The sequence below is a fragment of the Rhinatrema bivittatum genome, chromosome 10, assembly GCF_901001135.1.
Source record: "Rhinatrema bivittatum chromosome 10, aRhiBiv1.1, whole genome shotgun sequence".
NCBI classification, from domain to species: Eukaryota; Metazoa; Chordata; class Amphibia; order Gymnophiona; family Rhinatrematidae; genus Rhinatrema; species Rhinatrema bivittatum.
The window spans coordinates 61056891-61070202 of record NC_042624.1 but is presented as its reverse complement, the minus strand read 5'-3'; the positions used below and the strand labels follow the sequence as shown (position 1 = coordinate 61070202).

Genomic DNA, 13312 nt, shown 5'->3' with positions numbered 1-13312 from the left:
AGAAGGCAGGCCATCTCCTTTCTCTACAGTTCCCACCATTGGTGGTGTGGATGGATCGACAGGGAACCATTTCTCCCCTAAGTTGGTGCCAGCCTCTGCCCCACCCCTGGCAGGGCTCCTTACCTGCAAGCCGGTAGTTCACTTGATTGTGGCGTGACCAAAGCCACAGTATGGCTTCATTAAATGTTGAGACTAGGTTCATGGTCTCTCTCGCCATACCCTCAAAATGCACAGCACACTCCGTGCACCCAAAGAAATGCTGGATGTAACCCCTCATGGCGTGGAGAACTTCCAATGGATCTAGAACACAAAGCGGAAATGAACCAGAAAGGTCAGGAGACAGGTTCTGGCTGGGATCAGTCTCGTGGCTGCTGCCAGAAATGGAACATGGTGTCTAGCTAGGCCATGAATGAGGACACTTGATACGGAAATGGTTGCACGTGGCATTTGGATATGCCAAAATCCAGGGGCAACAGAATGCCTTTTTGGTTGGGGGGGGAGGTCATGCAAATAGCCAATTCCACCCTCTGTTTATAATGAATGTCCTTCTTTCTTACATACATTCTTTGTATAAACCATATGAAGTATAATTTATTATTATTATAACAATGAGGAGGTGGGGGAGAGAGCAAGTGTGGGGAAAGAAGGGGTTGGAGGGCAAGAGCAAGGGGGTGGAAACAGAGGAAGAGAGGAGGGGTTGAAGGGTGAAGAGGGGGGTGGGGAGGGAGGAGGGTGATGAAGGGGGGAGAGGAAAGGGCTGGGAGTAGGGGGAAGGGGCTGGTGGCAGATGAAAGAGGAGGAGGGACCAGGGGCAGGAAGAAAGAAGAGGTGATGAAGGAGAGAGAAGAGGGACTTGCCCCCCACAAGAAAAATGATAAAGGCTTGGGAGACCCAACATAATACAAGCCACCAAGCCTCCATCCTTTTCTTTGGGGATAGGTCAAGGAGAAGGGAGAGGGTGGGAGCAGGGAAAAGAGAAAGAAATAGGTGAGTGAGGGCAGGGGAAATAAGTAGGAGGAGAGGAGGCTAAAAAGGAGGTGATAAGTGAATGGGGAGAGAAGGGGGCGGGGTCAAGAGCAAGAGAAGGTGGGATAGAAGAGAGAAGAAGCTGAAGCGAGGGATGGGAAGAAGAGGGAGAGGTTGATGGCAGGAGAGATCCCTTCCTTTCTCTCCTCTGCTCCCAGCCCTCTTTTTCTTCCTTCCGCATGTCACCTCTCTCCCCATCCACCTCTTCTCCTTTCAGCCCCTTTTCTCCCCATTCCCATCCCCTACTGCTCTTGCTCCTGACTCATCCTCTCCCTTCAGCTCTCCATTCTCTCTCCACCCTTGCTCTCTTCTCCTAACCCATCCTCCTCTTTCCTCACCCCTTCCTCTCTCTTCAGCCTCCCTCCTCCACTTCTCCCTCTCAGTCTCTCCTCATTTATTTTTTATTTAAAATACATAATATTCCACAACTTCCAAATACACAAACTTTGTCAGTGCCTTTCCCCAGATCTCACACTCTTCTATTGCTCCTCCCCCACCCTTCTTCTTGATGTCTCTCCCTCCTGCCCCCACTCCCTTCTTCTTGCTCTCCTCCAGCCAGCCCCCAACCCCTGTTCCCTAGCCCTCCTCTGTACACAGCCATCCACTTGGTGGTGTGACTCCCCCACCCAAGAAGATTGGGATGGGGTGAAGAAGGAAGAAAGGAAGCCACAGCCCCCCCAATCACACCTCTATCCCCTCATCCTCTTATTTTCCCTTCACCATCTTCCCCTCACACTCACCACCTTCAAAATCCACCTCTTCATGACCCCCTCACTCCCATCCCCCACAATCTCCTCCACTCCCTCCCCACCCCAGAAGAGAAGCCTCATTGGTGGCAGGTGGGATGGTGGATTATTCCCTGTCTGCACCTCTAGCTCAGTGGCCACCGCTGCTGCTCCCATGACGTCATTCAGGCGGAGGAGGAAGGGCCCAAGGAGCTGCAAGGCCACAATCCTCGCCTTTCAGAACACAGAAGGTGAGTGAGGGGATCGGGGCAGCAATGGCAGTGGTGGTGGACAAGAAATAATGCGTCATCCCACCTGCCACCAATGAGGCTTCTCTCCTGGAGGTGGGAGGAAGGAGGAATGAATCTTTCCACTGGCTGGACCTGGTTCCCGCACTCCCGGAGCATTTTGGTCAGGACTGGCCAATTCTGGGTCCCTTACCATGGCTGCAGGAGACTGGGGGCCCCACTGCTGCTCCTTATTTAAATTTGCTTGCAACATAGGTTATATCTTTAAGATGCAAAGTCTGCCACGAGGAAGCTTCATGGAAGGGTGAGGATCTGCGCACTTTGCAATCTTGTAGTAGAAGGGGTTGCCAACGACCCAAACAACACAGGTTAGAAATGGTGCTTGGTGGCCAAATGTTGGTGAGGCCATGGCCCCTGCGACCCACCCCATTCCGACGCCTATGCCAAAGTCTGAGGGCAGTGCTCTCAGGAACACCATGAAAAGGGCTTAATCAGCTCTTAATCATTACTTGCCAGCATGGCTCCTTGCTATGTCATGGTGCCAAGTTCGAGGGCATGGCGTTCTGCCACGTCTCACTGGACACACAGAATCAACATGCACAAGTAAGCCGTAGTTAGGTACCTTCTTGTGGGAGGACCATGGCAGCCCAATGCCCTATACTAATGCAGGGCAATGCACTCGGTGCTCTGGAAGCAATGGGTGAGGGGACGCAGACACTGAGACCTGGAATTCACTCAGTAAATTGATAGCAGGTGATAGGGGGCAACCCTTGTCCTTCTCCTGCCTGCGTGCAGAGTGCACCCCGGCACTCTGGGATTGAATGGGCTCTTGGAGGGATTACTTACACGTTTCCTTGAGCTTGTTTTGAGCGCTGTAAGCTGCCTGCACTGTCAGCATGTGAAAGAGAGTCCAGAGCGCGCACGGGAAGCCACGAAACCAGGGTTTACTGCCCTGGCATCCCACCCAATTCACGCCGTCCATCAGCACCGCCTGCGGAACCTTCGCACAGAAATAAACATTCATGAGAGGAAGGGACAGATGGAACCACAAGAGAGGAAGAAATGAGATAAGGCATCAATTCAGAAAGAGGAGAAGCACAGGGAGACAGTGGGGACTGAGACTGGCAGAAAGGAGGTGGTGGATAGACAGGTGGGAAGGCCCAAATAGGTGGGGGGGGGGAGAGAAGAGACAGTGGTTCAGAGGCGGAGAGCGAGAGAAAACCTGACAAAGGATAGCTCTTGTCAGAAGGTACGGGGTAGAGGGCATAGTGGGATGGGAGAGACACAGAGGAGGAAACAGAAAGAAGGGTCAACTGAAGAAGTAAGACATGAGGAGAAACCAGATGAAGAGAGAGTGGAGGAAGTGGGACGAGCATGGAGGAAGGGTAAGAGAAGACAGGAGACGGAATCAGGGAAAGCAAGAAACAAAACCTGTCTCGGCTCCTCACCTCTTCTTTGTTGTTCACGATGTCCTTAAATTCACTGTAGGAAATTTGTGCATTAGTTCTTCTACTTAACCAGTCATCCATATACTGGAGCAAGTTCTTCAGATATGGACGGGCGGGAAAAAACTGCAAGAGAAATATCTGGATATTACAACGTGTCAGAACCGATCTGTTTATTTGACTTTCACTCCAGCCTTATTATTGGCAGCTCTAGGCAAGTTACATGCAGGTACTTAGGTATTTCCCTATCCCCAAAGGGCTCAAAATCTGAGGCAATGGAGGGCTGAAGTGACTTACCTAAGGTCCCAAGGAGCAACAGTAGGACTTGCCTGGCTTCCCTGGTTCTCGGTCTGCTGGCTCTAACCCCTTCGGCTGGCTGCCGGGAACAGCCACAATCCAGCTGCCACACCTTAGTGAGCACCACAGCATGGGAGCAATCGAGTCAGGCCTTGTGGACCCCTGAGGCCTGCTCTTGTCGGCAGCCATGTGGTGCAAACCCTGGGACAAAGGCCAGGAAACCCTCACATCTTCTCCATGAGTTAGATTAATTCCTCTCTGCCGTTCTTATTTTCAACACAGAGAAATGGAAGGGGGTAGGTGGAGAGGACCTGCGGGGGATGAGGAGATGGAGAGGAATTGGTTTTTTGAGGTCCAAGTATGGTAGTGAAACCTTAACGGTGGGGAGTACTGGACAACTTGCTGAGAGAAACAGATGGAAGAGAATATTCAGGTTTTTGGGTTTTTTTTTATTTGTATTTATATTTATGCAATAGAATCCAATAATACATTTGTTTAAGAAATGAATGTTAAAAGTGGGAAAAAAATGAAAAAGTATACAACAAAGTAATAATAACCCACTCAACAAGCAAAGGCTCACCACATCAAAGGGGGCAAAGATACTGACACATAGATCAAACATTCATAAGAAATCAAAATAGAGACAGTCCTGACTTCTGTAATCCCAAACTAACTCTGAGGGTTCACGGGACTAAGAGATCTTCCCAAGAGCTCAGTGCTCCTGCTCTAGAGCAGAACGTCAGTGAGGAGCAGTAGACATCTTATCATTAAGGAACTTTGTTAACAGAGATGGATCAAAAATATACTTTCATTACTAAACTTAATTATACATTTACATGGAAACTTTAAAATAAAGCAATGCATCGATCTAAGTGTCATTGAAATTGTCGGCCCAGTGTGCTGTGGCGATCAAAAAAAGCAAACAGAATGTTAGGAATTATTAAGAAGGGAATGGAAAATAAAATGGAGGATGCCATAAAGCCTCTGTATCGCTCCATGGTGAGACCGCACCTTGAATACAGTGTGCAGTTCTGGTCGCCGCATCTCAAAAAGGATATAAAGCACTGGAAAAAGTGTAGAAAAGGGCAACCAAAATGATAAAGAGCATGGAACGGCTGCCCTATGAGGAAAGGCTAAAGAAGTTAGGGCTGTTCAGTTTGGAGAAGAGATGACTGAAGGGGGACATGATAGAAGTCTACAAAATCATGAAAGGACTTCAACAAGTTATGTAATGTAATAGAGGGTCCAGGGAGCACTTCATGAATTAGCAAGCAGCTCATTTAAAACAAATCGAAGAAAATTCTTTTTCACTCAGCGCATAGTTAAGCTCTGGAATTCATTGCCAGAGGTTGTGGTTACAGCAGTTAGTGTAACTGGGTTTTAAAAAGGTTTGGATAAGTTCCTAGAGGAAAAATCCATAAACTGCTATTATGGTAATTAATAAGCAATAGTAGCTTGTGATTTATCTAATGTTTGGGTACTTGCCAGGTTGTGACTTGGATTGGCCACTGTTGGAAACAGAATACTGGGCTTGGTGGACCCTTGGTCTGACCCAGTATGGCATGTTCTTATGTTCTTAAAGATGGGGGCATTAACTTAATTAATTAATTAATTAATTATTTGACTGAAAAAATTGTGTATAGGTAAGACATTAAGAAATGAATTCTTTCAACTATGAAACATCCAGAGAGTTAAGCAGTGGTTTGATACTTTGGCATTAGCCTCATTGATCTAGGCATTAATAATTTTGCCTTTGGATTACACCAATGTCCATTATTAGGCTTCCCTGTAAGGTGCTGAAGCATTTGCAAAGGGTCCAAAAAGCTGCAGCCCATCTATTGGCTTCCGTCAGTTGACGGGTTGCATTCAAGTTATTTTGCCTGGTTTTTAAGAGCTTGAATGGGATGGGACCACCTTATTTTTGGGATATCCTATACCCACTATGAGGGTGCTACCTTCTCAGAAAAATGCCTTTCTAGTTGTTGCTTTGTTAAAGAAATGTAACTTGGTTATAATAAACAAACACAGCATTTTTATTCATTGATCCGTTGCTTTGGAATGAACTCCTTCGTGAATTGCGTTCTGTAAAAGAGCAGCTTATGTTTGGGAAACAGCTCAATACATGATTTTCCCACCCATGCCATTTGCACTAGGTTTGTGTGGTTCTTATCTCAAGCTGGGAAATATCTTATGATCACAATGTCCCTTCAATTGAATTACATGGTAGTACATTAGTAATGTTTTGTTTTATCTGGTGTTATTATTGCAGGTTGTTTGCTTAGGTTGGGACACTTATTTTTATTATGTATTTCATTTAATTATTTTGCTTAAAGATTACTTCTATATTTTTAGCAAGTATTATGAGCTCCAAAATAAATATTTGTATTATTTTGTATTTATTCATTAAATCTGAATTTATTGTGGGAATTATGTATTCTCTTCTCTTTTTCTAAACTTTATTCTATTTTATTTCATTTGCTCATTTTAGGTTTTATTCCTCATTTTGAGTCCTATCAGATTTATGTGAGTAAGAGAAATGTAGCCACTCCATTTGCACATCTGTTCTTATAATCCTCAATCTGCTCATGCGTGTCATGTATGAAATTCAGTTGAATGACTTTTCTCATGTCTGCCCAGATAGATAAAGAAAGCATCACCTAGTGATACTGCAGGCAAGGGGGTAGCCAAGTTTGTTGTAATCTGCTTAGCATATCTCCCCATATAAGGGAAATATACTCAGACAGTCAGGTTTTCAGAATATCTCTAACGGATATGCATGAGATTTATTTGCATGCATTATCTTCTACGTATGCAAGTATTTCTCATGCATATTCATTAGGATATCCTGAAAACCCAATTGGATGGGGGGAGGGGGGAACGAGCAGTAACAGCCAAAAAGTAAAAAAAGAATCAGACTCTGGCTGTTCTTTAGGTGCACTTTATTTACATTGTAAAAAAGGAAATTCAAAACAAGCAATGCAGCTAAGCTTAGCTCAGATAATACAGAGTCCTGAAAAGTCAACTCAAAACAAACGTGCTCACCTTAGCTTCAGTAATATACAATCTGTAGGTCTCTGCCTGCTCCCTGGGGCCTCTCTAATCCTTCTGGGCCCTGCTGAGTTATGTTAGACTGAAGGGATCCTCCCCGGGCCCAGAATCCCTTGCGGGGCTGATTCTTAAGAAAAACCCGGCTAGATCTCTGTGGCCAGTCCCTTAAGGGAGTTTAAGGGAGTTTACTAGTATACTCCCTCACATATCCTCCCCCTCAGCTCAGTCTTGCCGGGATGAGCATCTGCCCATACAAGGGACATCGTTTGGGATTCTCCCTTCCTGGTCTACAACTCTTCAACTCTATGCTGGAGTTGAAGAGTTGTAGGGCCAAGAACCATCTCATTACCCTCGCATTGGACTCCTTGTTCCTATTCATCCATAGGAGCGGTTGGTGGTCCATTATGAATGTGAACTGCCAACTTAGCAGGTAATAGCGCAAGGCCTCTAAGGCCCACTTGACTGCCAATGCCTCCTTCTCAACTGTTGAGTAACACCTCTTGTGTGGCGTCAGCTTACTGCTAATGTATGCCACAGGATGTTCTTGGCCATTCTTCTCCTGGACTAAGACGGCTCTCAAGCCACCTTCTGAAGCATTTCTCTGCACCATGAAGGGCTCAGTGAAGACTGGGTTTATCAGGACCAGTTCAGAGCATATCGCCTCCTTCAGGGCTCTGAAGGCCTTTTCTTCTTCCTCTGACCACTGGGCCTTCTCTGATGCTTTCTTTATCAACACCTTTGTGAGAGGCTCCACCTTCTCTGAGTAGTTGAGAATAAACCTTCTTTAGTATCCCATAAGATCTAGGAATGCTCTCAATTTCACTTTTGTTTTCTGGAGTGGCACCCAAGAGATTGCCTCAATCTTCCTGGTCTGTGGATGGACCTTGCCTTTCCCCAGGGTGTAGCCAAGAGACTGGACCTCTTGTCCTCCCAGCAAGCACGTCTTTGGATTAGCTGTTAGTCCTGCTTTCTAAAGACTGGTTAGCATGTCCTGGAGTGTTAAGGGAGCATTAGGGAGTGATCCCGATTCCGGGGAGAGTGGTGTGCCCTTGGACCACGATGCAACTGCAGAGAGGAGCTCCGTGGAAGCACCGAGGCAGATGAGACGAATCCAAGCACAGGTGGACAGGCAGAAGACCAGGGGCTCAGACCTCCACCGAACCTGACGCATCAGTAGAGACCCAACAATGCAATGCTGGTCTCTGGGGTATCCCTCCAGCCACTCGATAGCCCTTTCAGACCTGCCATATGGGAATGGCAAATGCACCAGGAAGGACAGAGGTCAAGGGCAGATGATGGAACTGGAACAAGACAAAGACTGAAGACACAATCAGACGAGGACTCTTGAAGACATGATCAGACAATACTCAAAGACAAGGTCAGACAAAGGTACTTTATAAGGCTGAGGCAAGGCTGAAGAGAAGAACATCAGGGACACTGATGAAGACACTTGAAGAGTGGAAAGACGACAGAAGAGTTAAAACTCAGTGTGAAGGAATCCGGACAAGACTCATAGCTGCAATCATCCTGGACTAAGCTTCGGGAATCCGATGTGATCGGCGCAAGCCATCCTGAAGAAGCGACGGCTTCAGACCTAGTGTGGAAGATTCATCCGAAGGTCATCCCAAAGTTGGACAGAGGACAGCGGCCCACTAGGAGGTAAGATCCAGAACCAAAACATCCGAGAAGAAGGCTACCCTGAAGAGGGAGCCAAAGAGTCTGAAGACATCCTTGAAGAAGGAGCCAAAAGGGTCTGAACACTTAGCAGCAAAAGATCTGAAGACAAAGATGTCAAAGGATCTGAAGACGACGACAACTTGACACGAAGACGTCTGGAACGTCAGGACATCTGGACTTCATCCCCCAGGTCACTCAACCAAGAGCATCGAGGAGGCTCCGAGAGGCAAAACAACTGGACCTCGGACTACAGGAGAGACAGGACATCAGAAGGTGAGGACTTCAGGAAGATGTGAAGGTGAAGACATCAGGAGGGTTGGACGATGAAGACATCTGAAGACAAGGACTTAGGAACTGGTGAGAGACCAAACATGGAATGAAGATGCAGACAAAGGATCAGGAACCACAAAGGAAGACATGGGAATTCCCACGAAGAACAAAGTGCCTTGAAGAAGTGGAGGAGAATGACATCAGAGACTTCTGGACCGAAGGGCTGGAATGGAGGATCCAGGAGCAGTCCAACTTCACGACTGTCTCCTTGCGAAGGTGAGGAACACCCAGGATGACATCACGAGGAGGAGCCAGAAGGACTGGCCCTTTAAATCCAAAGGAGAGGCACAGCCCCGCACCTAAGGATGCAGGACCAGGGACAGCAGCCATGCTGAGAAGAGGAAGCTGAAGCGGCACTAGGCCGTGAAACCAAGCCCAGCATCTGCGGCTCCCTGCTGCAATGGAGGAAGGCTTCAGGGCGGCCTCCAAGCCGCAAGGGAGGAAAGCTGAGGGCGGCTCCATAGCGCGCTGGAAAGCTCAAGATGTCAGCAGCCTCCGGGCCACATGGGAAAGGTGTCTGCAGTTTCCTGGCCGTGGGATGAAGGAAAGACATCGGTGGCCTCTGGGCCATGTAGAGGAAGAGGACATCAGTGGCTCCTGTCACAAGAGGGCATGATAGCGGTGGTTCCAGGCTGCGACAGCGGTGGTGAGTGTCTGTGGCCTCCTGGCCGCAAGGAGGAAGAAGCAACAGCGGCAGGCCCACTGCGAAGCATGGCGGTGGCAGTGTCAGCTGCATGGAACGGTGTTGGGACAGCTGAGAGGAAGAGAGAAAATAGGTGAGAGGCTTCTCGCGGCTAGGCCCACGAGCAGAATCGTAACATGGAGTTGGCTAAGATGTGACTTCCAGTCGGGGCTGTAGACCACAATGTCAACCAAGTAGGCAGCTATGTACACTTGATGTGGGCGGAATAGACGATCAACCAATGTTGAAACATTACGAGGGCATCATGAAGGTCAAACAGGAATCTTCTCTTTTGCCAATAATCTTTGATAATATCGAGGATAGAGATGAACTGGGCAGATCCCCAGATGCTCAATCAGTTCATCCACTCATGGCATCAGATAGGAATTGACTTTTGAGACCTCTCTGACCTTTTTAAAGTCAATACAGAACCTTATGCTCCCATCTGGCTTTGGCGCCAATATTATGGGTGAGGCCTAATCACTGTTAGACTCCTCTATTACTCTAAGCTGGAGTATCTTCTTCACTTCATTCTCAATGCTGCAGCACCTATCTCGGGAATCCGATAGGGTCATGCCATACCACAATTCCAGGAGATATAATGAAGTTGTGTTGCACCAAATAAATATGACCAGGCAGGTTCAAGAAGATCTCCTCTTTGTTTACCTCTCCCAGCTGCTTTAATTCAGTTGTCTGTGTAGTGGGCAGCTGTTCTCTGAAAGGAACTTGGGCTCAATCCTCTTTAGGCCTGGGCCAAATTCTCCTTCCTGTACCTTGCAACAGTCCTGTGCCACCCATTTTTTCAGGAGGTTTACATAGTAGATTTGAGTTTTCTTTCGTTTATCTGGCTGAGCTATTTTATAATCCATAAGCCCTATTTTCTCCAAAACTTTATAAGGTCCTTGCCAAAAGGCTAATAGCTTCCTCTCTGATGATGGAAGGACGACAAGGTTTCTCTGGAAATAGATGAATTGTTCCCTGGCTGGAATACTCGGACTGTGGGACAATTGTAAGCTCAAGTTTGAGAACTCTGATCCTTTTCCAGACATAGGTGGGCCACCTCCCCAGCCTTTTTTAGGAGATCCTGCACTCAGAGGACATAGTCTACGAGGTTCTGCCTAGGGTTTGCTTCATCTTCCCAGATTTCACAAGCTATGCCCAAGAATTCTGAAAAACCGCTGAACCTTTCATATTGTCATGGTTCACCATCATATCCAGGAAGGGGCGACCCCACGGAGATAATGAGCTGAAAGGATTTATCTGCCAGCTCCCATTCTCCCGGATCTAAGGCATGACGGCTAAGATAATCTACCTGGACATTGACTGCGTCTGTAATGTGACCTGCCAATAGGGCATGAAAATGTTGCTCTGCCCAGGGCAACAATTTGTCTATTTCCAGAGAAACCTATTCTCCCTTGGTGATTTATGTGTGCTACAGCAGTGGCGTTGTCAGACATCACCTTCACTGCTCTCTCTCTCTCTTATCCGGTCTGCAAACCTTACCAATGCCAACAGAATTGCTTTAGCCTCCAGTCTATTGATGGACCACATCATCTCTTGGGAAGATCACTGTCTTTGCGCTACCAGCTCCTGGCAGTGGGCTCCCCAGATCTGGAGACTCGCATCCATAGTAACTATTAACCAATCGGGAATCTCCAAGTCCACTCCCTTAGCAAAATGATCCCTGTTCATCCACCATAGTAACATCTGCTTCACCACCATTGGAAGGGATAGTTTCACCATGTACTCTTGAGACTGAGAATTCCATGGAGACAGCAACACGTTCTCGGAAGGGGCCACATTTGCGCCCTTACCCATAGAACAACCTTCAGCATCACCGCCATGGACCACAATGTCTGCAGGTAATCCCAAACCAGTGCAGAACTATATATATGTGTGACATCAGTGAGCCAGTGACCTCTGTCTCCATCCGCTGGCAGGATTGGATAACCTATTTGTGTGGACTGGCCTGCCTAGATGAAAAGGTAATACAGCTCTCTCAATACTTGTTCAGAATTTGGGAAATAAGACATCTTCATTTGTATTCAGGATACTGCTGCTGTGAATAAGTCAGGCATACTGGATCACAGCCAAGATCCAAATCTTGATCGTAACTCCAAACAGTCTCTAAGGCACACGAAAAGCTACTCTGACAATAAGTCAGCTCAAATCCGATTAGTATCAGCACTTTAAAACCACAAATGCTCCAGGGAGAACACGTACACTAACAGAGACAGAGAGAGTGAGCAAGGGAGACACAAACATAGACTGAGGCAGGGAAGAGAGACGAGGAGTGTGAGCAGGAGAGACACGTCCGGAGGCAAGGGAGAAAGAGAGAGGATGAGTAAGGGAGACATGCAAGGGTGAGGCACACAAAGTGACACCTCCTACTGTGAGAGGCAGATTGGGGAAAAAAAAAAAGCTGCTGCAGATCCCTATACAGAAATTCCCCGCTAGCTAGCAGAATCCTTCATGTCAGTGATACATACAGACCCTCACCACAGACCGACAAATTAGCAAAAGAAACATGCAGACGACACAGATGGAAGTGGAAACCCTGAGAAGCCAGAGTCGGCAGGCACACTGGAGAAACAGAAATGCATTTCCTCCTCCTGGGTGGATGTAATTATCAGTCACCTGTGGGTGCCTGCAGCTGATTTTAAAAGAGAAACCACCCAAGGCCCGAGATCTCTCTCTTTGGAAGTCAAACGGTGTAAAAGTGGGGGTATCAGGTGTGCAGTCTGGCAATCTGTGCAGGATGCTGAAGAGGGGCTAAACAGTTCGCAGGCACGCTGCTTCGCTCCCCCGACCTAAACCAGGCCCTGGGGATGGCCTCTCTTTATCCTCGCTACCAGCAGCCGTGCTGTGGATGCCCACACATTTCATGTGGTGGAGTCGCTGTTTACTCAGGTAAATAGCTTTGAAACCTGTCCTCATACTGAGCAACACCCAAACCTAGGAGGTGCACATTTCCATAAGGTGACCGAGAAAATGAGAGAGTAATGATGAAAGGCATGGGGGGTGGGGAGGAGAAGCAAGAGTGTCTGAGTGAGAAGGGATTGAGCGAGACTGATGGGGCCAGAGTGGAGGGACTGAAAGATTCATGGGGAGGAGGGGAAGAAGGGGCTTTCAGCAACTGGTTTAGTGGCTTTCAATGTGTAAAAGGTTGGCCGCCCTTGCTTTAGTACATAGGACCCTAGTCTTTTCCAGAGAGCTCTGGAATTTCATTCTACTTGGAGCTACATGCGATCACCTAATCCATTTGCGTGACACAATGAACCTGCTTGTCCAGATAATTTGTTTTATTTCTTTCATTGCTCTTTCTTACTTTTTTTCCATTGCATATTTTTTCCTCTTAATTTTCATTCATTTTTTAGCCATGGGGCCAGATGAAGTACATCTTAGGATACTGAGGGAGCTGAGAGAGTTTCTAGACCAGGGATGGGCAGGCTCTGGCCCCTCTCCCCCTTCTTTGCAGACTGCCTAACCTTGTACCCATCCAGCTGCCACCAGCCTCCAGCAGCCTACCCAACGCCATCAACGATGGCTTGATGTTGCACATTTCAAAACTTAATTACGGGCCTGTGTTGCTGATGTTGTGCAGGCTGCAGGATGATGGCAGCAGCATGGAGAGAGTAGGCATTTTTGACACCATCATCTCCAACTGGCACCTAAGCTCCAGGGGTGGAGCTTAGGTAGCGATCATGGGAGGAATCACAACAGGAGTCACAGCAAACTGGAATGGGTTCCTTGGGAAAGCCCTGTTCCGAATCCAGCGATGTGTTGGAGCTATTTATTTATTTATTTATTTATTATTTTTATTATACCGAGTTT

At 47.4% G+C, this 13312-nt stretch overlaps 1 protein-coding gene across 1 annotated transcript in view; it reads right to left on the bottom strand.

The window, feature by feature from the left end:
• QSOX1 (quiescin sulfhydryl oxidase 1) overlaps positions 1-13312 on the bottom strand; it is a 114251-nt gene that overhangs the window by 3048 nt on the left and 97891 nt on the right. The window contains exons 9-11 of the mRNA XM_029617753.1: positions 3448-3570; positions 2846-2999; positions 124-300 (exon numbers count right to left, since the gene is read on the bottom strand). Of these exons, the coding sequence (XP_029473613.1) occupies positions 124-300; positions 2846-2999; positions 3448-3570 (454 nt within the window). The remainder of the gene's footprint in view (positions 1-123; positions 301-2845; positions 3000-3447; positions 3571-13312) is intronic.